The 23,294-nt window shown below is 36.5% G+C and overlaps 3 protein-coding genes across 7 annotated transcripts; all 3 read right to left on the reverse strand.

The window, feature by feature from the left end:
- Positions 1 to 64: 64 nt before the first annotated feature.
- On the reverse strand, positions 65 to 5,870 carry LOC113070091 (mitochondrial fission factor homolog B-like). 5 transcript variants are annotated; one of them, XM_026243262.1, is made up of 8 exons: positions 5,798 to 5,870; positions 5,110 to 5,316; positions 4,212 to 4,321; positions 3,793 to 3,890; positions 2,863 to 3,042; positions 2,437 to 2,502; positions 2,162 to 2,237; positions 65 to 1,009 (listed from the first exon to the last, which is right to left on the reverse strand). In XM_026243262.1, the coding sequence occupies exons 2-8, from the start codon at positions 5,312 to 5,314 to the stop codon at positions 878 to 880; spliced, it is 867 nt and encodes a 288-aa protein (XP_026099047.1). In that variant the 5' UTR covers positions 5,315 to 5,316; positions 5,798 to 5,870; the 3' UTR covers positions 65 to 877. The 5 variants fall into 5 exon arrangements, with proteins under 5 accessions (XP_026099047.1, XP_026099046.1, XP_026099048.1 ...); XM_026243261.1 differs by lacking the exon at positions 5,798 to 5,870 and adding an exon at positions 5,643 to 5,791; XM_026243263.1 differs by lacking the exon at positions 5,798 to 5,870 and adding an exon at positions 5,615 to 5,791.
- A 99-nt stretch (positions 5,871 to 5,969) lies between these two features.
- LOC113070092 (transmembrane gamma-carboxyglutamic acid protein 3-like) lies at positions 5,970 to 12,964 on the reverse strand. The gene is made up of 4 exons (XM_026243265.1): positions 12,853 to 12,964; positions 11,943 to 11,988; positions 11,185 to 11,345; positions 5,970 to 10,303 (listed from the first exon to the last, which is right to left on the reverse strand). The coding sequence occupies exons 1-4, from the start codon at positions 12,913 to 12,915 to the stop codon at positions 9,752 to 9,754; spliced, it is 822 nt and encodes a 273-aa protein (XP_026099050.1). The 5' UTR covers positions 12,916 to 12,964; the 3' UTR covers positions 5,970 to 9,751.
- A 2,922-nt stretch (positions 12,965 to 15,886) lies between these two features.
- Positions 15,887 to 18,385, reverse strand: LOC113070093 (protein ripply1-like). Its single transcript, XM_026243267.1, has 4 exons — positions 17,636 to 18,385; positions 17,424 to 17,502; positions 16,716 to 16,789; positions 15,887 to 16,539 (listed from the first exon to the last, which is right to left on the reverse strand). The coding sequence occupies exons 1-4, from the start codon at positions 17,701 to 17,703 to the stop codon at positions 16,338 to 16,340; spliced, it is 423 nt and encodes a 140-aa protein (XP_026099052.1). The 5' UTR covers positions 17,704 to 18,385; the 3' UTR covers positions 15,887 to 16,337.
- Between the last annotated feature and the right edge of the window lie 4,909 nt (positions 18,386 to 23,294).

Here is a 23,294-nt window from a genome sequence, read left to right on the forward strand (position 1 = left end):
TGTTTTTGTACAGTATGTACCCTTGTGTCCCATCAAAGGGCATTTAAAAAAAAAAAAAATTCTTCTCACGAGGAATGTTTTTGCATTTATTTTAATAGTATTTGTTTCATTACAAAATGTCACTCTAGCTGCTGCTTGACAATGTTATTACTGTACAATGATGATTGAATTAAATTGTATTTCCTGTCTTATCTCATGCAGATTTCGTATAAGGCTTTACATTTCTCATTTGGTTGATAGTCGAAAGCGTTTTTAAATAACTTTTATCTTGGTTAATTTAATTTTGTAATAAACAGATCCATTTGCACCGTTTAGTTGTTCTTTGTCAGGTATCATGTAAATGAACATTTAGTGGATATTTAATAAGTGTTAACACTGAGAGAATGAGACATCAGAGACTAATAAAATGTTTTATTATTTTAAATATTCATCATCAGGTTGAAGGCTATTCAAATGCATAAATTAAATATTAATATAAACACCCATATTTATACTTTAATAAAAACTTGCTTGTAAAGCATGCAGAAAATAAATTTTTGCATGTACTAAATTTGCACAAAAAATACAACTAGCAACTAGTCTGATCAGAAGAGCTAGAGAGACTGCATTACTGAATGACTCATGAGGAGAAAAACATGCTCGAGTCCCTCAAGTCATATCACGACACATACAAGTGGATGTTCAGTCATTCACGTCTCATTCTGATGACAGTCCTCAAAAGAAGTGGTTTCTAAACCATCCACTTACCATAATTTTCTAGAGAACATACTAAGTAAATCACAAAAAAAAGCTATGTGCAGTTCTGCACTTCCCAGTAACCGGCTGTGCTGCTCTTGTAGTGCTGTCTGAATAGTGTAGTGTTACGGAGTGTGAGCCGTCATCTGCGCATCCACAGCCAGCCGTTGATCAGACAGGCAGACAGTAACAGAGACCACAGCACCAGCTCTGTCTGTTTGTGCTCGGTGTTCTGTCTCTCCAGCCCTGCTATCCTCCTGCTCATCTTCACCACCTGAACCAGTCAAACCAAAGAAACACTCAGATCTCAGTGGGATCCACACGATCCATGTTAATATACTGCATACTGTTCAGATGTTCAGGGTTTGGAAGATCTTCTCAAATATATTTTTAAAGGAAGCCTCATGTTCACTAAGGCTGCATTTATTTGTTCAAAATACAATACTGTAAAAATGAACATAATTCAGTAAAAACAGTAATACTGTGAGATATTATTACAATTTAAACAAAATATTTTCTATTTGAATAGATTTTAAAATGTAATTTATTCCTGTGATGCAAAGCTGAATTTTCAGCATCGTTACTCAGTCTTCAGTGACACATGATCCTTCAGAAATCATTCTATAATATGATGATTCAGTGCTCAGTTATGAACAATGGTTCTTATCAAAGTTTAACAAGTTTTTGCTGCTAAATATATATTTTTGGTGAAAAGTAATTTTTTAAAAGGATTTTTTGTGCTTTTATAGAAAAATAAAACATTGGAACTATTTTTTGTAACATTGTACGTCTTAACTGTCACTTTTGATCAATTTTATGAGTCCTTGCTATATAAAATTAATTTGCTCAAAAAACTAAAAAGTGGATCGGCCAATATTTTAAGGAGGAAAAAAAATCCAGCTCATTTGTTTGTATTGTACATTTGTTTTTTTGCAATTTGGTAATACGTCTTTTTAAAAAATAATTACCAAACATGATTCTAATAACAATTTGACAACATTATAATCTCAGCTAAGAAAAAATCATTGTTGACAAAAAGCTAGCTGACTGCAGATGTCACAAATATTACCAGGTTTATTACTAGTCGATGTTTTAGTTTTTGATTACAGGCTGCTTTTTTATTCATTTAGTTGCATTTATCCATGTGTCTAACAAATTAGAACCATCATAATAGAGTTAACTAAGCTTAAAAAAATCTATGTTACAGTTAGTCCATGTAACATTGTATGAATAAAATATATTTAATACAATAATTTACAAATCTGTAGTTGACAATCTAAATAAATATTGTATATATTTTGTATTGTGTATACAAACTTCTGGTATGCTTGACACTCAAAATTAACCTACACAAGAGAACAGAAAAAGCCTAAGCCCAAATGAAAGCATTGTGAACTTGTGGTCTGTGTGAAGCTCAAGCACACACCTGTCTGCGGAGCACCATGAACTCGACAGCAGTACCTGTGTCCTCCTCAGGACTGAGCCAGAAATCCTGCGAGGCACTGTTGGACAAAAAAAGATCTTAAAGGCTTCAACATCTTTCCAATGAAACGCACACAGCATCCTCCCTTACAATCACCGACTCATTAACTGAAATCGACAGGCTTCCTCAGCACAATTTATTGTTGTATGAATAAAACCCTGCATTTACAACTAAACAAATCTTATTGACTACATGGAAACCGTACAGGCCACTGTCACCTTGTCCTGCTTTGATCAGGTTGAACCTCCACAGCCTGAGAGGGATGGCTTTCTGGGAAACCAAACCTTAAAACACAAGAGAGACACCAGGAACCACAGCAATCCACATTGAACATGATTTTGCGATCAATTCCATTCAAAAAGAAAAGAAAGGGCGAACTCAAAGCTCAGTTTTAGGATGCTTACGATGCTTGTTAGTTGCACAGTTAAAGCAATAGCAGTGAATTCAACCAAAGCCCAAAGCTCAGATACGAATTTGCAAGCATAAGAGTTGTCTGACAGGAAACAATCGGACCCAGTTCCATCAGAAACAACCAAACTTAACCAAACAACAGGGATTTAAAGGTCAAAGCAAACAGCTGAACATCCCAGGTTAGTTAGAACCCACAACCACAGGAAGGGGACAGGCATGAGGATCCATGTCACCTGGAGGAGTATTTTTTGGTGATGGTCTGAAGGAGTTTCTGAGACGCCTGCTGGCCCAGCTCCTTGGCAGCCTGCAGCATGCTCTGAGGGGACAGCAGGTTGGGTGGGGTGGAGGGGTGCCCCGGGGGCTTTGGTGGGGATGGGTCTGTATGTACGACTGGTGAATGTCCAATACTGCGGCTATTGCGGGAGAGGTACGGATATAGAGGAGTAACACTGTTATTTAAGGACTGACACTAGCTGTAACACACAAACATGACAGTCTTTATTTATATGGGTTGTTTAAATAAAAGTCTCGTCTGGTAAATAAGCTTCTCATTTAGATGAGCTGGTGACGTGAACTGACCAGATGTACTAATCAATCTCTCCTGCCCTCTAGTGGCTGTTCAGTGGTAGTGAGACGTTTATATAAAGGCTATGAAAAGGATTTGTACTGTAGTAATTCTCAGGGAAAATTCTAGGGGAGTTATGTATTAGGGTAGTTGACAATGAAATACATTTAGGAAGTTAATTAAAATTAATTCGCAAATGCAAAAATGGTAATTAAAAACGTTGAAACTGTTACAGGACCTGAGATACTTTCTTTTATACAATTTCATTTTTGTGTTGACATGTAGGATTGCGTGCCAACCACCTTTTTGTGTTTTCCTGTGTTATGCACACTGTCTGTTTTATGGATATACACATATTAAAAAATGTACTGTGCAAAATCTTTCTTCTTTTTTAAATAAAATATGAAGAAATGTATATATTTTCACAGCAGAGACATTTATAATGTCACAAAGCAGAAACGAATCCTGAAAAAAATGTATCACAATTATTTATCTCGACACACACACGTATAGCATACTTGCATTCTGGTCATTAATATTTGTCATCTTCTTTGTATGTTTGTATATGAGAGCATTATAACGAGGGAACTGGACTTACGGAGGCTGGGAGCGCAGTGCTTGTCTGGGGTGTGTGGGGGTCCCAGCTGGGGTTCGACCAAAAGCCTGGTCACTATAAGACCTTCTTCGCAGTGGACTCTGTGTGACATTACAAGAAATACCATGAACTGGAATGAATCCCTTCATGACCCTCGCTGACATTTAACCAACATTTTGTTAAGTGGCTCAACAGTTTTTCCAACAACCTTTAAATATTTTACCACCATTCTATTATTAATATAATATAAACTTTCCTCTACACGTCAGATCAAAACAAAACAAACTGTGAATGGACACTTTACGAGACTGTCAGATTGCTCTTTTTTTTGTGTGGGCAGAAATTTGCTAGAATAAGCTGCAATTTATATCCATTTTTCCATTTAGTCAAAGGTCTGGCTTCGTGTGGCTGTGTGAAACTACCTGGACAGGCTCTCTCTTGAACGCCTCCCTGTCCCAGGACCCATGCTTCAGGTCCCACATTGAGGAATTGTGTTTAGTGAAGAGAGGTCGTGGACTCAGATCAGGAGCATCTGTTAAAAAAATAAAAAAAGAGGATACTGCACTTGTTTCAATCCACATGTAACAAGCCATCAATGATATCTTCCAAAAAGAGTAAAAACCTACTTGAAATTCATTTGCTGCATATCCAAAAAAAAAAAAAGGTTTACATGTCGAGATACTCGCAATCTTTTTATTATTACAAAGTGCAAAAAAGTGCTCAGCGCAAAAAAAAAAAAAACTGGGGTGGGGGGTTAAATTTAAGAGTCCTAAATTAAATTTACTTATATACCAAATTATTATTATTTTTTTTTTATGTTTTTGAAAGAAGTCTTTTATGCTCAAGGTTGCATTTATCTGATCAAAACACAACGAAAGCAGTAATATTATGAAATACTATTACAATTTATAAGTTGTTTTGTTTTTTTAACATGTAATTTACATGTAATTTTTTATTTTAAAATGTAATTGATTCCTGTGATGGCAAAGCTGAATTTTACCAGTGATTACTCCAGCCATAAGACGTCAATGTTACATGCTCTTTCAGAAATCATTCAAATATGATCAACTAATATATTATCATCATCAATACTAAAAACAAAAATATATACAGTACTGTGCAAAAGTCTTTGGCCACTAGTATTTTCACAGACAAAAAATGGTTTTAAGTCAGTAATTTCTATATTTTGAAATATTCAGTTTATATTTCCAAACATTATTTTTGCCATATAAATGTATATAAATGCAACTACACATTCATAAATCTTTGTTGTAAATAATTGCTGAATATAGTCTGAATTATGACCAATATGAAATCCACCTGTTAAGGCCAGTCTATCTGGGATGTGCATGTTGTAGGCAGCACACAGCTCTTCGGGTCTTTGGTCTGCAGGTTCTTGCGCGTGACCCGCTGGACCGACGCCCATCCGCTCGGGCACGCGCATCCTCTTGCTGATGACTTCAGTGAAGCACGGGTCACTCTCGCGCATTGGAGGACCATCACCGAAATACCCTGGAGATGCCATAACTACCATAATGCCAGTAAAAGGAATTAGACTGGCCGCACGACACAACAGCAAATGTTAAGCTGCGTTATGTGAGTAAAACAAACACACGGACTGAAAGTAATATGACGAGTAATGTTAACATTATTTGCTACCACAAGCAAATAATGTTAGCAGCTGCTTGCAGGTTGTAATATATTCAAAGTGAGCGGTCAGTGACCAACAAGTCAGCAATCAAGATCATACACTAATGACATTTCACGTTTCTATCTACAGAAACACACTGGTCCGAAATAAACAGACACCTGTTGATCAACTTACAGCTCTCGAGCTAAATATGTCAACTCACACATCGACAGCTTGGACTGAGCGGTTTGGTCTGTTTTTTCCACATAGATCTTTGAATATCTACTAGCGATAAATTAACAAACAGTAGACAGTGTTTCGATGTTTTGGCTCAATAAAAAACACTTCTTTAAACTTCCAACAAGCTCTTCGACCCACCTTCGAGCAGCTCACGTCAACTGATGTACATGACGTCATTTGACTGCGACCAAAAGTGGGCGGTGCATACATTTTCTGTCCGTTTCGTTTCTGCTGACATCTGCTTTAAATTCATATTCTTAGTAAAAACAACAAATAAATGAATGATTAAAAAAAATCATCAGACATATAAATTTACATATATTTTTCGTTCTTTAATAGACTATTATCCAAGAACATCAGTGCTTTCACAAAAAGAACAAAAAATGGCACTTGTAACATTTAATTAACAGTGTGATCTCAGGGAAAGGAAAATATTTCTCAGAAGTACAGTAAAATATCTCCCTTTATTTAACAAATACAGATGTTTTATCTATATAAACCATGTTGTGTCCATAAATCGATATATCTGAGCAAAATGTAAACAGTAGTGTTTCTCTAACAGGGTTATTATAGTTATCTAAAACTAAAACCATTAAAAAATATAATTCAGCTCGTTAACCTAATGTACTTAAATAAACTAAAAACTGAAGAAAAAAAATAGTAAAACCTATATATAACACACTATAAAACTATAAAGACATGTTACAGAAATTAATAAAAATATTAAATGGAAAAACGAAAATGGAAAATATAAAAATGTAAAACTAATTTAAAATGTTCATACAAACTATAATAGTACCTCAGTGATATTAAGTTCCCTAATCACAACTATTTTATTAAGAAGATATTTACTCTAATTTTAAACTTATTGAAATGATGCATATGATGTTTGTGACACAACAGGTACAACATTTTTTAAAACATATAAATCTCATTGGAAGCTCTGATAAGATCCATGTGAGACAAATCTTCCAAAAAAATCTATGTAGAATTTTTATGGAAGACTCTAAATACTTGAAGCTGTTTTAAAAAACAATGGTCTATTAAACACTTTTAAAGCCTAATTAAAAGCACTAAAGAGCAATTAATGTCCATTTTCTTTGGGTGAGATACTTCATTGTAAGTTAATGATTTTAACAAGCTTGTGTGTCAAAACACAAAGCACTCAACATGAATAAAACTGAGCTCACAGAGCTGTATTATTTTTTTTTCCTTAATTATATTCAAGCTTAAATATGAAGAAATACTCATAAAGCAAAAATAATAAAACTAAAAACTCGATTCATGCATCAGTTTACTATTTACGCAACTGACTTATATGTGACAAATTATATGCATTGTATATTCACACTAAATGGATATTTGTGTATATTATATCCATTTGGTATAGAAATTGCCATGATGCCTAAAATGAAGGAAATTTGATACAAGACATACACAAATGTAGAATTTTGTAATAGTTATGAATTAAAATGCCAGTAGTGCTTCTGTTCATAAAATATGTTTAAATATAAATGCAAAATTGTTGTAACAAGCAAAAACCGATCTAACATAGTTAGAGCCACAGTGAAAAAATAAATGTTATATATATAAATGATCGAGTGAACAAAAAAAAAATACATATTATGATTGATGAAAAATCATGCAATTTGGCTTGAAGAACAACAGTGGTGTATTATGTTTTGGTTTAGGATATAACACATGTATTTAGCATATAAACGAAAGCCTGTGGCTTCTGTGGCACATTCTTGCTAGCACAAATGCTAGACAGGAACATGAGTGTTGGCAACAGGCATAGATACGAACACATATACACAGACATATTCTCTTGACACATTTCTTCACGCACAGTTCTCTCTTAGTCTAAAATAAACACGAAGATAAACCACACTTGAAATTATCTTCAGTTCTTGCTACCTCTGACATAATGTCGTTACATTAGTAACCTGCTGCTTTCTTTAAATGCTCATCATCTGCTATAGTGAGCTGTCTATGCTGTACTCTTATCGGTCTTTCAACAGCAGCCAAGCCTGAAACTGATCTGCAGTCTGTGTCAGCCGTTATCAGTGCTGTCTGCCGAGCTGGGTGCTCCGTCAGCGTGAAAGACAGTCTGTCAGGGCATTGTGGGATTGATTGTTGTGACTGGAGTAAGAGGCCCAAGAGACTTGAACCGAGCCCCAAGCCAAGTAAGCAGTTTGCAATTCCTCTGTTTTCATTGAGCAGAAGCAAGGTCAAACCCCACTTCCCCACTGCATCTTTCAAATACTGTGCTTGTGTATATATATATATATATATACAGGCCGTTCGGTCTTCTGTTTGGATGAAAGCGTTTGGTCATGTTAAAGTACTAACCCTTTTTGCAATTACAGTGATTTCAGCACAATCATATTAAGGCTTCATAAGTTTTAGTGCTTTGCCCAACAACCCACTGACCCCTTGCAATGTTGCTTTTACATTTATATTGGATTGATACAGCGATATTCCTAAAGTGCGGTCACATTAGTGAAATTTTGTGGGCAAAACTAGGTCCTTTGTGTTTTGTCAATACTGTAGATATATGAAGCACAGCTTACAGAGATGTCCCTTTCAAACCAAGCATCTTTCCTTTGGTCAGTGTGGCTAATGAGAGTGACCAGCTTGTACACATTGTGAAATCTGCATAGGGCAATCTTACGCCCTCACGCAAATAACTGCATTTTGCCCGTGAAAATTCACAAGACACTGGTAAATGTGACCGCAAAAGTCACTGAAAGGTTGGCAGTGTGAGATATTATTTACACATTTACTACAATGGCAGCAGTTCATTGGCTTAAACCTGAGCTGGAACACATGATTCAGCTGCATGTAATAGATGGGCAGTTTGGCTGACTAGTTAAAGCACAAGCCTTATACACAGAGAGATAGTGATGAGGAGGAAAACAAGGTGAGAACAAGCAGCATTATAGTACAGACTAGCACCTGGTGATGTCAAAAGCCACAGAAAGCTTTTTACAAATTCACACAGTTTTTATGCTGTACAAAAAAAAAAACAAGAAAAGAGTAATAAAACGCATTGTAAACAGTCTGAGAACGATGGGGAGAAGAACAAAAAAAGAAAATCAAGGGCCTGGAATGTTGTACTATCCAATGACTTGGCCCCAAACAAACAGTTTTTTGTGTGAGTTTTTGTGCATTAGTGTCTTGAGAGTGATTGTGTGAGCACAGAGTTTGAGGCAAAATCTCTCAATAACTGTAAAATCATAAGCAGCTGAGCAGACTATTTAAATGACTACTCTAACATGTTTCTAAGGCCCAGCTCTACACGAAACAAAACGCATTACATTCTATGTTAATTTTTGTGTATGTGTCTGTAAACAATCAAACTGTGTGCATACCTTTGAGTGCATTTTCCACACGATGGTGTAATCGCCACATTCGGTTTTACAAAGTGTGATCTGGGCGTAGTATTTTGTATTTGTTTTGTTCCCATCAGTGTTACAGTTTACATGTATTACTAAGGACGTTGGCATGGATCAGAGATACTGCTGGTATGAGATTTCACAGGAATTAGTATTCGCAGTGTAAGGGAATCTATGAAATCATTTTATAAGCGCAAGAAAAGACAGCACACACACTTTATAAATATTCCGTGTCTGAACATTTCTACGATACGCCAATTCGATTTGGCACATCATCTTGTTTTCCCACATGAACGCTGCTTTCGATTCCTAGCAGGCTCTAAAGCTTGATGCCTGATGTGATTACCATGCAGTGCACAACTTGGCAACTCTCGGTGAGGGATATATCTCTCCTTCACCTCTATACATTTTCTTTCTGAAGGGCAGCCGGTGTGAGAGGTTGAAGGAGGAGTGAAGATACATGGAAACGGTGAGAAGACCACATGAGCGTGAAGGTAGAAGGACCCTTTGCGACTTGAAAAACAACCACGTTTACCAGTGCAGTCCACAAACCGATCAACGACACAAGGAGACCATCACAAACATAGCCTGCACACTCAGTTCGGAGTGAGAGCCACATTAGGATAAGTGCTTGGGAACCAGTGTATCCCTAACATTTGGTTACCGCTATATGTATCCTCTTTTATGAAATATCTCACTTTTCTAGCACTATCTCTTCATATTTGGGTGGAGGATCACTGTAGGGGGCTGTCGTCTCATCGCTGCTGCTTTCTAAGTGGCCGGTAACTTCCTCGTAGGATGGCGGTGGGGTTGCACCAGACAAGTGGGAAGCCACGGACAGAGACGAATCTTGCACGTACAGGGAGCGATTGTTCTGAGAGTGGTTGGCGTGATGATGGGCGTCTTGCGGCGTGACTGAAGCCCCGCCCCTCTCGGCACTGCTGACCACCACGCTGGGCCTGTCATTGGCGTGAGAGTTCTCTGAATGCGAGGGAGGGTCCCGGTGCACCAGGATGCGCGGGAGGCTTCGGGCGTTACGGTTAGCCAGATAGCGGTTCTGGGTGTAGGCCGGGCGCCGACGCGTGGCCTTCTGCAGTTGACAGCGCCAGATGAGGAAGAGCGCGATGATGATGAGGAGAGCCACGCCCAGGAGAGGCACCACCATGTAGACAGCGTCCGGCCGCTCCGAGCGGGAATCAGCATTACTGTTCACTGTGTAGATGCTGCGGTTTTTCCAGAACTCCATCTATGGATGAAGGGATAAATGGTTAAAGCCACTTACACAAATGAAACTGTTAAAATGCAGTGGCCTTCTGTGTTTTATTCTTTTCCCTAGCATTCATGCACCACCACCACCAGAATACCATTCCACTTTTTTTTTTTTTTTTTTCATTCTGCTGTTAAACCTGATTATTTATAAAATAAGTTGAAATAATGCTGGTTTATGGCTTCAACAAAAGCATATACCATCAATTGAAAAATCACAACAGGCCTCTCTCTAAAGTTTAAAATATTATTTAAATGTGTACAGTATATATTTGGGATTCATAAAATGCTAGCTAAATTAGTCATTAGGGCATTTTATTCCAAAGAGGTGTGAAATATCATATACATTCCTTTTTCATTTCCATCACAGAATGCTATTAAACAGTGGAATAGGAGCTGAATAAAAATGTTCATGACTTACATTTTTTTTTGGAGTTTTAAGAGAGTTTATTTTCTAAAAAGTCCACAGGGCTAAAAGTGCCAAAGGTAACACCTAATAGAAACACCCACTTATGAATTATAAATCTAGTATGTCATGTTTGCTTGTAGGTAAAGCGTGTGGAGTAATTGCTTCGGTTCCTAAGAACTTTGCGACTGGCTCAAAATCTATGACAGCAGATTTCTTACATAAAAGCATCCAAATCTGGCGAGTACTTGTTCACACATATTGTTCACCCTAACACTACACTGTATTAGACACCAAATTACAAAAAACTGATTTACTAGAAATCTGTATGCATAAAAGCACATCAAATCAAAATAATGGTACAATAGACTTATTATTGTTAAATTGCATCCACAAACAAAAAACATGGGAAATAGAATTTCTTTACTTCTTTTGCAGATGAAGACAGGATTTACCGTTCGCTCTTTATTTTCAAACACTTCATTGGCCTCCTCAAAGCTGCAGCTCTCCTCGGCACACTCCCTCTCAATATTGCCCGGCCGGAACTCCTCCAGGAAGCCATTAGCCCGTGGAAAACGTTTGAGGAGAGAGTTTGCATCCTTGCCATTTAGGAACGCTGAGAGATCGTAAGATATCTATATGTTTTAATGGGGGCAAAGGTGTTTCTCTGTTTGCTCCTGAGTGTGTATGTGTATACATATATTTTTGTTTGCCAGTTTATGACTTTGCCAATGGATCAGGCCTGACAAATACTCATAATGGTTTTATGCCATTCCCATAAAATGTGGAATTACTGATAGTAAAATCTTTTATATAATTATTCTGACAACCATTTTCCATCCATTTATCATTCTGCATCCCACTAAAGTCAAAACATTTTTTTTCACAGAAATTTCTTTTTTTTTTAAAAATCATTAAGACCTATAACTTGCAATTAGAAAACAGACAAATTTAAAATAGGCATTTAAAAAATATATTTCTTTAATATGCTTCAATATCAGTATGGTCTATTTCAATGCTTAAATGAGTCAGCTCAAGAAGGGCTCGAGGAACCCAAAGTGCTTTGACACATCGTCGATTACATCAAGGTTTAATGTCATTTAACAAGGTGTGTCAAGAACTGCTGCACTATATTTAGATCAGACAGAAATATGAATGGACCCTATGGTAACTTCAGCGTTTTAAGATGAAGTTGTTAAAATCTGGTGCTTACCTGCTGCCATACTACCACAAGAGAACTCAATTTGAAGTATTTTGATCTGGGGAGAAGAAAATATGCATTTAAAAGGTTAGACAAGGTTTTCTTATGTTGCACACATGTTGTTATTGTATTTGTGGCCATTTGTTTTAATCAAATTACAGACAAAACAAATAAACTGGGAATAAAATATGAACTCCAGGGCATTGGCTTTCCTTGCAATATTCTAAATTATGACATAAAAAGAAGACTGCTTTCTGGAAGCTGATATCTTTACTATAGAAATCTACATAATCTCTTGCCTGTCTAAGATACGCTTATGGGGGAGGGAGGAGGGCGGGGGAGGAGGTTCCCATAGTAACGGAGCGGGTAGACAGAGAGATGCGCGAGCTAAAATTATATCACTCGAGCTCACTCTTTAACGAATTCATTTAATTCGCGAGTTACTATCGCTTTACCGCACATGGAAAATACAATATCAGCAATTTCACATTTAATAACGACTTGAAACAGCATAGAATAAAAAAAAATGTAAAAATAATGGTGATAGCACGAGTAAGAAAAATCAGAAATACAAAGCATACTTGAAATGCTAGATGCAATATATATATATTTTTTTTTCCTCTCTAAGTGCAATTGTTTTTAGAAAATGTTGACAAAACAATTCAATGTAGACTAATTACATTTCCTAAGGCCATTCCTAAAAGCAAAGAGCTTTATTAAAAGCGAATAAAATATTAATAAGTGACACATTTTCAGTTTGACTATAGCAGCTGACAGTACTCCTGAGGCTCTCAGGTCGATTACTGTATATTTATGATAGACGTATATTTATAAACGCAGCGATTTTTTTAGTTGCCATGGAACAAAACAAAATAACGTGTCTATTTGTAACTCAGAGATGCTAAATAATAATAAAGCCTACCTTCCAGGCTGTTGCAATTGCTAGTCCATTCCATCCCTGTTTCCAGCTAGGGAGCACCCACATGAGTCACGGGTGCCGTTTGATTGACACGCGCATGGACCAATAGGAGTAACGGATTTCCCCCGAATGTCCAATGAAATCTTACTATTGGTTTCGTAAACGCAAAGTCATACTTCTTGGGGAATGGGGAGACATAAACTGGGTAGTGTAGTCTGTCTCTGCACATGTTTACGCTTCTCCGAAACAGTTTCAAGAAACCCTTGAATGTTTATGCCCAGATATGAATGTTTTATTCCTATCGTCATGGATGCGTAGTGCCACCAAGTGACACTTTAATTAGAAAAAGAGGATGACAGAGTTAGTATATAGTCGGGGGTCTCTCTCGATGCCACGCCTTGAGTTAAAAGACAGCATTACCCACAATGCTGAACCACTCGTCACTGTTTTGCCGCTTGTGATGGTGCTTTGTGATTTTTGTAAACTCAGTAAGTCACATGACTGCAAAATTTAAACTCATATTTAAATGTAACAACCAAATTGCTGTACCATTCTAAAATGTCTTAATATTGGTCTACAACAACAGTTTGAAATTTTCAGTAGGCCTTAATAGATAAATTATAAATAGCAAAATGAAGCCAATTTCTCTGGCACGTGTGTGCTTTTTATTAATTAGTTAATAAGCTAATAATTTTTATAAGCTTAAGCTTATTTAGCTAAAGTTAATTTAATAAATTTGATTTATTATAATACAGGCTCATTTTCGTTTGTTCACAAAATTAGTTTGAGCAATAATAGGCTAACCTACACAGACAGCCTGCAGTACAGTCATAGGCCCCCTAGAGGTCACAGACCCCCAGCTGAAAACCCATGATGTACTGTTATGATGTGAGACTGTAATGGATAATGTTCTTCTCAGTTTTAAAATCAGTCTTCCTTGTGTAAAAAAAAAAAATTGTATACTTTATTGATTTTCCACTTGTGTACTTAAAATTGTAAAAGTATATTTAAAAAAAACAAAAAACAAACAAACAGATAATACATCAAATTAATGAAAAGGCCACTTAAGCGAATCTAAAGGGACTACAGATTCATGACTATATTTTTTGTTTTAGAAAGTGCACTCAGTAATGTCAAATTAAAAGTTTTACTTGAAATTAAATTTTAATTAATTATTTAATTACTATTTATGTTTTATTAATCTTTTATCATGTTTTAAAGAAGTACCCTTATTTTTGTGTTAACTGAAATATAACACATATAAAGTACTTTGTTTTATAACACATACTTTGTACTATAGAGTGTTAATATAAAGTTAATATATTTTAAATGTACTAAATTGCAACTTTATTAGTTACAAATACATTTAAATATATGACATACACATTACAGTTAAAAATATCAAAAGTGTGCTTGTTAGTACATTCACTAGTACACTTTAACCATATTTCAATGACAATAGAAGTAATTATGAAATGACATACATAGGTAAGTCAAAAAAACACACCTAAGTTGAAGTAATTGCAGTTAATATGCATTTAAACTATATAACAATTGAATTTCATGTTAAATGACATGCAATCAAGTGACCGAAAACATTTACATTCAGTTCATACTTAAAATATATTATTTTAAAGTATATTATTTCTGTAATAACTACTCATTTTTGAAGTATGCTATAGTCAAAATTGAATTTATCTTCTCAAGTACCGTAAAACTTCAAATAATAGCCGAGTCCCAAATAGACGCCTGTCTCTTTTAAACGCCTGGTGTGACGAGAGGTTTGGGTAAATAAAGGCCGGTCTCAAATAGAGGCCTGGTCTGTTTCAAGCGTGGGAAAAGCTGGATACGGAGCGGCTGAAAAATTCCTTTAAGGTATGCTTGCGCGCGCGTGTGTGTGCGCGCGAGGGAGAAAGAGGAGATAATATATTTCATTGACTTAAGGATGTTATCCTTAGGTATGTGGCCTGACAGTAGCTTCTGATGGAAGTGAGGATCACCATTGTTTCAAAGAGGGAGAGCCGTGCGCAACTGTGCGAGAGCTGTTAGTGCAAGCAAGGCAGAGTTAGCGGAGGCTGGAGAGGGAGAAGTGGAGGAGAGAGCGATGTGGAGGAGGAATTCGCCAATGAACTTGTAATTGAGGATCGCGGGGATGATGATAGTGATGAATAGAGTAATTTTCTATCACATGATTGCAGTTGTTTTACAGGGTAGCCATCATTCTTTCTTGTTGATATGTTTCGGGCAACAAGTTCATATGCTCAATGGATTTTAGCGGTAACTTCTATTGTTCTGCCCATTGCTGTCACATCGTTTCGTTTTTTATATATTTTTTTATGCTGCCAATAGCCAAAGACATTTCTTACATTAAATGATTTGTTAAACACATTAAAATGAATTATAAATAAAACGTAGTATAATGTGGTAACCTCCTGCTGTCATGCTTGAACATCTCAACACTAAATTAAAGGCCTGTCTCTTATAGACGCCGGTCTCAAATACGAGCCGGTGCAGTTCGGCGGTTTGGGTAAATAGAAGCCCGGGCTATTATTTGAAGTTTTACGGTATTTCAATATCTGTTCACTAACTTTTTACATTAAAAGTATTTTATTTTACTTTTTATTATAATAATTTTAGAGGCACCTTTTAGTAGGTTTTGGCTTTCCATTGCCAAAATATTCTGAGTTGGGCTGCATGGCCTAAAGGAATTTTTCCTGACTCATTGGTATAGCCATTTCAATGTCCCCCTTTAAGAAACTGCTTTTCGTCCGATTTCTATTCATAGAAGTAACAAAGCCATCAAGACAGGTCTCTGCTGACCTGTGACTTTAACAGAAGAGTCAAATCTTGAACATTTTACATTCTTAGGGGAACAATGACAGACAGTGTCCTTTATCAATCCTCTTTTGTTTGAAACCTGGACAAACAGCAGAGGCCCTTCTAGTCAACAGATAGGGTTAGAGAACATCAAAGGACTCAAGTGAGTTCAAAAAAGAGACTTATCAGAAGCACAAATCCCAAAGAGACAAGGTTTGCACTCATTTAAATATAGATTTTACTTCAAATGAAAAGTACAAAAGTATAAAAATATGCCATAAATACACATATATACATAAAATGCACATAAATCATAATTTAGGGATGGGTAATAGAATACAAATAGACTTTTATATACAAAAGAATGTAAGAAACCTGAGATTTCCCAATGTGGGACTGCATTTTTTTTACTGTTTTTAACAGGAATTACTTTTATGCAAGACATATCTGAATCTATTCATGTAATTAAAGTTTCCTGCATAGAACAATCAGTAAAACCACTCTGGTTGTGCTCCAGATGCTCATAAGAAACACTAAGTCCATGCACTGAATTATTGATGGCACGGCTTCTCTAATAGAGCACAATGGGGCATTATCCAGTGATGATGTTAAATTTATGAACATTTCCTCCTCGTAAAGTCACAGCTGCAGAGTTGGATGAGGTTGAACATTCAGTTGTAACTGGTGAAGCGACTGTTAAGTTTAAGAGACTCCTCAGCATCGCTGTCATCGTCTTCATCACAGCTGTCCTCCTCTTCCTCGCTGTCTGACTCATCGTAGAAGTTTATGGTGGCCTGCACTGGGAAATTTCTGAGCAGGGTCTCGCCATCACTGAAGAGGTAGTCGTATGACTTCGATCTGGGCCAATACAGCCTAAAGCATGAAGAAATAAAATGTTTAATAAAAACTACGCAAACAGAGCACGGAAATGCATTTTTTTTAGCATGTAACATAAGCCTTATTTGGAACAGATTAGGATTTTAGGGGCCAAAATAAAAGCATGTGACAAAACTAAACCATTGCTCAAGCTAAATTAAATGCTCACTGACCTGACAGGGTGCTGGAAAGACTGCATTTTGCCATCTGTTGTAGTGTTACCGGGCACTTCTGGCCTGGAGTAAGGCTGGAAAGAGTGAGAAAAGACGTGTAAGACCACATGCACGAAACACAACTCAAACAATGCTTCCTGTCCAGTGTTTATGAGGTGATATCACTGCCAGCTTTGTGGGTGTATAACACCCTGGGCAGGATGCAAAAGCTGTGACATGGAGGGTGTCAGGCTAAAGTGTTTGTGGGAAATTGGTTCTAACTCTGTTTCCCAAATCTAGAGGTGTCTGCTTGAATCTTGGCAAGCGATCGCTTGCTCTCTGGGAGCTGTTTTCTCCTACACCTCGTCTCTGGGCACTGACTCAGTGTTCACACTCAGACAGTGGTGCCATATGGCTAAAGTGTCTCTGCGCTAGAGCTGCTCTCAGTTTGTCTTTGCGTCACTGAATGGGCTTGGTGTCAATGAAACACCTCCACACTCACACAATCTGCTTCTTAATGCTAACCACATGCCTGTCTGTCACCTTAAAGCTACCTGCTGCTCTTAAAAAAACACACCAAACTGAAATTTCCTGTGCTGTTTACCCGCAGCCTAAATAGCACTCTGGCTCTGAGTTCATCATGGTACCATGTGTTTTCTGAGCTTGATAACATTCATATAGATGCAAGTTATATTGAAATATTAAGATTGCAGTGGTTGAAAAACTTACACAAGCGAGCTTGGTTCTCCGGCATTCAGTTTGTGCATCCTTTCTGGTCACGAGCCACGGTCTCCACAGGGAAGCTGGGCTGTGGATCGAATGACAGGAATATTTTAGATGTAAAATCTAACAGGCATCCTCTATATATAGAATAGAATAGAATAGAATAGAATAGAATAGAATAGAATAGAATAGAATAGAATAAAGCAAATAATGCTCACCTGATGGACTGCTGGATGTCGGTGTTCAGTGTATTGGAAAGAGGAGCTGTAACAAACACAGAATTCATCTCTCTTTTTTGCAGGGCGTTAGTCCCAAATAGTACTTTTTTGGAAGATCTCCGCGCTATGGACGCCAGGATGAGTCGTTATCCTCCGGAGGGAAGTGAATGAATGAAGGGGAGTCGGCCTCCGGGTTTATATGGAGCTGGGCTGGAGCTGCAGGGGCGGGGCTGGACGATGGTGCCGATGCCAAATGATCTGAGGTTGTTTCAAGAGGGGGTTTACTGCTGTTTGCCAAATGATGGGGATAGTGACTGCTAAGGACATTTTGGTGTAAAGACTGCTCCAGTTGTATAAACAGTGCGCCCCAGCGTGAGGGTGAGAAATCTGGTACCGTGAGGTTATTGCAACAACACGGAGGGGCAAACTTACACACCATCTGTGAGAAAGGCGACGGGGGGCGACACAGGAGTGGGGTCATATATAATAAAGATTAGTTAGTTATAAGATTTCGAGGCTACATCGATTAGGACTACGTGCGCAGTTGTGATCAATCCATGCATGCCTTCGTAAAACCAAAAAGGCGTGCCGTATCCTTGCGACGTTTGTTATTAATTCGCTGTATCTATTTTTCCCCTTTGTTTTGCTTTTTAGATTTTCAAGTTCTTTTAAAATTACAAAATTATCTAAATAAAACTAATCAATAAAAACACTTGCCTACTAATGTCATATTATTACTGAAGGCTATTCGCCTACTTTTACCCGCTTATTTAGGTTATTACACGTTACTATTTTGGTTTTGTAAAACAGACTATGCAAAAAAAAAAAAAAAAAAAACATTGTAGAAATGTTCTCTACATTTTATATCTGTTTTATAATAAACAACACCATGGCTAACTCTGGAAACTCATGGCCTTGGCTATATTGTTTTTTACTTAGTTTGAGATTGCATAAACAGGATCGTTAACATTTAAAGTCATTATTTACCTAAAATCTTTATCTTAAAATACCTTTTCTTTTTTCATTTCTTTCATTCCTATAGGCCTACCCCTTATTTTGATTTTCTAATGACCCTTCTCTGCTGTCTAGGCTACTTCATTGTTGCCTTTAAAAACTGATCCGAAAACAGCCCTTAACTTAAACAGCTCTTAACTTCACCAAAAGCTTTACAACTAAAGTCGATCCGCGGTCAGTTCGTGCGCGTCTCGCGCTGTTTGTCTAAACGCACGCGTTCACATTTAGCCCGTTAAGAAGGGTGCAAAATATCGCACTAAGCGAGTTTAATTAGGTCCTAATGGGGAGTTGATGGACTTCGTCGCTCCATTTGGAGGAGCAAATTAGCGAGACTGCGTCACTCCGACCTCCTATAGGGTCAGCAAACTGACCCGCGTCAGGCAAAAGGCACAAATGGACAACTCAAGACAGCGATGAGCAATTCCTTAAAAATACAGTTGAGATAACAGCTAATGCAATGAATCAATTAAAGGCAGTGTTTTCATTCACTTTACTAATCTAATTAGTAAACGATGTGACGGGCAAACGTAGTCTTGCAAATAGATGGTATAAAGTTAATTTCCTCAAAGTCATGATGATATGCCAATTGTAGATAGATAGGCTACGTAAAATTACTCTGAATCTAATGGATAAGGGGTAATGTGGGACACTTTTAGCCATTTTGTGCATCATATTTCCATATTAAGCCAAAATGATACATCAAAATGTTATATCATTATAAAATCCATAAGATGTTCCCTATCTAAATCAGAATAATTTTTTTAATTAAAGGGAAATAACAAATATAGTGCTTCTTGTGCCAAATCGTTTAAGAATTTGTGGATTTTCTAATTTGGGACAGCTCATGCTCAAATCTGGGACACTATATAATTTTTTTTTTTTTTTTTGCGAAGTAAACTTCAGATTTAACACTCCTGGTTAAATGTGCATGTTTGCTTAATTAATTTAGTAGGCATACACTGTGTTTGTTGTCTTTATAAGTTTTTAAAAAAATAAGTAACCTATATGTTAATTTATGGAATGTTAAATACAATTTTATAACATAAATCTTTTATTATTTTAAATAATGTATTATTTTATTATTTACAACAATAATAATAACCATGTAATGAAGTCAAAAATGTAAAATTGAACTTAATAAAGATAGTAAAATGATTTAATAAACATTTTTTGTAAAGATGTATAATTTGCAACATGGAATGCCTTTAAAACTGTTATCAAACTTCAATAAACTTCTAATACTAATTTTCATTTTGTTTGTTTTTTCAAAAGCTTGTGTTAATCAAATATAATGGTAAAAACATAACAGAAATAAGCAATCAGTCTTGGACTCATCATGGTTCAGGACCCCATTGTCGTCTAGTTGCTAAATTGTATACCTGGATCTTAAAACAAATAATATTACTGCATTATAAGCCCTAAAATTGATAAAATTACATGTATGGCATTAAACCTTCTTAATGCACATTTTATCAACTGAGTAACATTGTATATTTGACTGTCCCACATTAGTCAAAACATGCTGTCCAACATCCTTTTCTAAAGTGGGACAACAACTAAATTTGATAGCAGTTTAGAACATTGTTTTATTTATAAAAGAATTATAACCTTAACATTAATTTAGTGTAAAACCTGTCATTGCAGTGAATTTAACAAGAGGTACTTCCTGTTTGTTAATTTTATTGGCCACATTTCGGACATAATATACAGAAAGTCAAGCGATTTCAATAACTTGACACACCAATCATGTTCACCTGTAAACGAAGAGATAAAGAGAATGCAGCTTAGTTGTCCCACATTAGTCAGTGTCCCACATTACACCAATCCACCCTGTCACAGATTACAACAGTCAAAGTAATTTAAAGGATCAAAGCATAGATAGATAGTTGGATGGAAACAGATAGAAATACAAAATGGTAGAATAGCAGACTGTGAGGGTGGCAATAAGAGGTATGTTGTTTATTCTGTTCATTTGGGAGTGTTCTGGCTTATGGGTGTCTGTCTAGTCCCAGTCTGTTTTAACATTTGCTGATCTCAGAGCCTTGGAAACCCCCTGCCACTAAGGGCTCTTAAAAAATCTTCTCCCCCATGGTCAGGAATGCAGTAATCACCAGCCTGCTGCTCCTCGAGCCTAACCAATGTGTTATTTTATAAGCAAGTCAACACCAATCTTTAATTTAAAATAACAAGAAATGGATTAGTTAGAGTACATTATATATCTGTTCTCCACAAGAATTCAATGTGTGATTTATTTTGTCTTGCTCTTGTAATTAAATACTGCAGAGTCAAATACATTTATTTTGTCTAAAATAAAATATATGAACTTATATGTGACTAACACATCATTTATTTTAAACTTAATGTCTTGCTATGTTCTGATTGATTTGTTGGTTTGATTAAGTTATATATTTTAAAAATATTTAAATAATGCAGTGGCCAGCACATAACCTTTCCCTCAAGCCAAGATTGACTTAATCATTTAGATCACAGCACCGGTGAATTCCAAAATACACGTAATGGATCATTTCAGAGGAAATTCCATGGCTTAAAAGTTAACTGATTTCTCACATCTCAGATTTACTTAAAAATAAAACACTGCTGTTGCAATGCCTCTTAAAATATTTTTCAAAATGTTAAATATGAAATTAATTAATATTCAACTGCAAGCAAATAAATTTCATATATTTTGTATGCACTTTAAATCATTGTAAAAAAACATTGTAAAACAAAAAGACTTCTACAAAATTCGATAAATCTAGTAATGCCTTCTTTTTAAATATTTCATTTGCTTTTTACTTGACTGGTGCAGTATTACTTCAGTGTTTCAAGGGAGCAACTCTCTTTGCCTTAAACTACTGAATTACAGCGCTTGAGCAATCTGTGTTGATTGCTTTTCTTAAAGCTACAGAAAACAGCCCTCTAAAGGGGGAATATTCCTCAAGAGCCCCTTTCACACTGCACGTCGGACCCGTCATATTGCCGGAACATTGCCGGGTCGCCTTCTGTGTGAAAGCAACCACGTCCCGGGATTGATTTCCCAAATTGAACCCGGGTCGAGGACCTTGTAACATTGCCAGATTCAACCCCGGGACGAGCGCTGTGTGAACAAAAGCCAGATCTAATGCCATGTCGAAGTGATTACCGGCTGTTTTGAAGGAAGATCAACGTTCGCGACGAAAAAATATGTGCAAACTGTAATGAAGCAGAGATCAGTTTGTTCCTCACTTTCGCGCTGACGCTGAGATCATTTGCTTGCTTCAGTGGAAGTATAACGTGCCTAACATTTTCGACTCGCCAAGATGTCACGTGTCGTTACTGGATCTTTACGTGTTGTGTGTGAAAGCATGCACATATCGCGGGTAATCACTGGCAGTGTGAAAGTGCAAAATCTAGCAACCCCGGAACAATTGCCGGAACACTTTACCCCTGTATTTACCGGAATGGCAGTTTGAAAGGGGCTAAGAGATAATGACTGTAAACCATTCTAAACCAGTAAACCAGTCAAGAGGTAATAGAATTATTATTACAGAAGATTCTTTAGATGCATTGTCAATTGAAGCATTTTATCACTCTAAAATTGCATTTTTAATACAACTATAAACATTTTAGATCAGTTTAGTTGGCTATAAGTTAAATAGTCTTATGACTCTTGACCCCAACAAATGAACTAAACTACTGCTGTTTCCTTATCTACCGATGCAAGTCCCCTGACTAGTGAGGTGAAAAAGTGCAATTCAGACTGTAAATAAAATAAAATTAATTTAATTTTGTAAAGAAATTTTAATGGGTCTGTTTAACATAACATAATAAAAAATCTACATAAATACAAAAATAAATAGACAAATCTAATGTAACATCACAAATTCTTTAGAAAACTCAAAGCAAACCTATAGCACTGGCATTTAAGAAGGATGTTATTAAATATCTCTTGGTACAGCTGACCTCTGCTCAGGGTCATGTGTCCAGCGCTGTTCATTCCAGTGACCCAGTCATTCTCACGTCTACACAAGCATCACACCTCTGCTCTCATCTGAAGCGGTGTGTGGATGACACCAGTCCTCACACCACACCAGCACACTTCTCTCGGCCTCTCTGTGTTCCAGGACCAGCATCAGGGTTCCCACATCAGCACCAACCTTCTCACTTCTCAAATCTGAACCTTGCTGATGCACAGTCATCATTCATTTAACAGTAGACTGACAGAGCCCTGAAGATGAATGAAAGAATGTAGTGAATGAAGTTAATGAAATTAGAAAAATCTCCAATAGGGGGCAGTCCTTCTGCTCAAAAAGATCCTGTTTTTAGGATCCATCTGAACCATATGAACACTAATTCAACCTAATATTTTATTTTATTTGAATTACTTTTTTTTTTTCAGTAGATCACATATTTTTAAAAACGAAACTTTAAAAACTTCTTCATGGTGTTTTTTTTTTTTAATTGAAAGTTGAGAGCTTAATGTTTCTTTGGAAATATGTTTTCTCAGCTAAACAATTGATAAACATGTTGATAAATGACAGTACAAATACATTGAATAAACTGTACTTATTCACAGCCTTTTTATTCCTGTTAAAATCTAAACCTAGTGCGACCCTGACAAAGGTCAATCACATTATTATCGTGACAGGTAGTCATTGAAAAAAGG

This window comes from Carassius auratus, unplaced genomic scaffold (genome assembly GCF_003368295.1).
Source record: "Carassius auratus strain Wakin unplaced genomic scaffold, ASM336829v1 scaf_tig00002951, whole genome shotgun sequence".
NCBI lineage: Eukaryota > Metazoa > Chordata > Actinopteri > Cypriniformes > Cyprinidae > Carassius > Carassius auratus.

Bases quoted from the DNA above. Each gene is read 5' to 3' on its own strand.
- LOC113070091 (XM_026243260.1), bottom strand. From the start codon at position 5,323: ATGGTAGTTATGGCATCTCCAGGGTATTTCGGTGATGGTCCTCCAATG. The intron at 2,503-2,862 runs GTGACATGGATC...TTGTGTTTTAAG, and splicing joins ACCAAAAAATACTCCTCCAG to GTTTGGTTTCCCAGAAAGCC. The intron at 1,010-2,161 runs GTGTGTGCTTGA...TGACTGGTTCAG, and splicing joins TCATGGTGCTCCGCAGACAG to GTGGTGAAGATGAGCAGGAG.
- LOC113070092 (XM_026243265.1), bottom strand. From the start codon at position 12,915: ATGTGGGTGCTCCCTAGCTGGAAACAGGGATGGAATGGACTAGCAATT. The intron at 11,346-11,942 runs GTAAGCACCAGA...ACGATCTCTCAG, and splicing joins TTGTGGTAGTATGGCAGCAG to CGTTCCTAAATGGCAAGGAT. The intron at 10,304-11,184 runs GTAAATCCTGTC...CTTCATCCATAG, and splicing joins TTGAAAATAAAGAGCGAACG to ATGGAGTTCTGGAAAAACCG.
- LOC113070093 (XM_026243267.1), bottom strand. From the start codon at position 17,703: ATGAATTCTGTGTTTGTTACAGCTCCTCTTTCCAATACACTGAACACC. The intron at 17,503-17,635 runs GTGAGCATTATT...TTCGATCCACAG, and splicing joins GACATCCAGCAGTCCATCAG to CCCAGCTTCCCTGTGGAGAC. The intron at 16,540-16,715 runs GTCAGTGAGCAT...TTCATGCTTTAG, and splicing joins TCTTTCCAGCACCCTGTCAG to GCTGTATTGGCCCAGATCGA.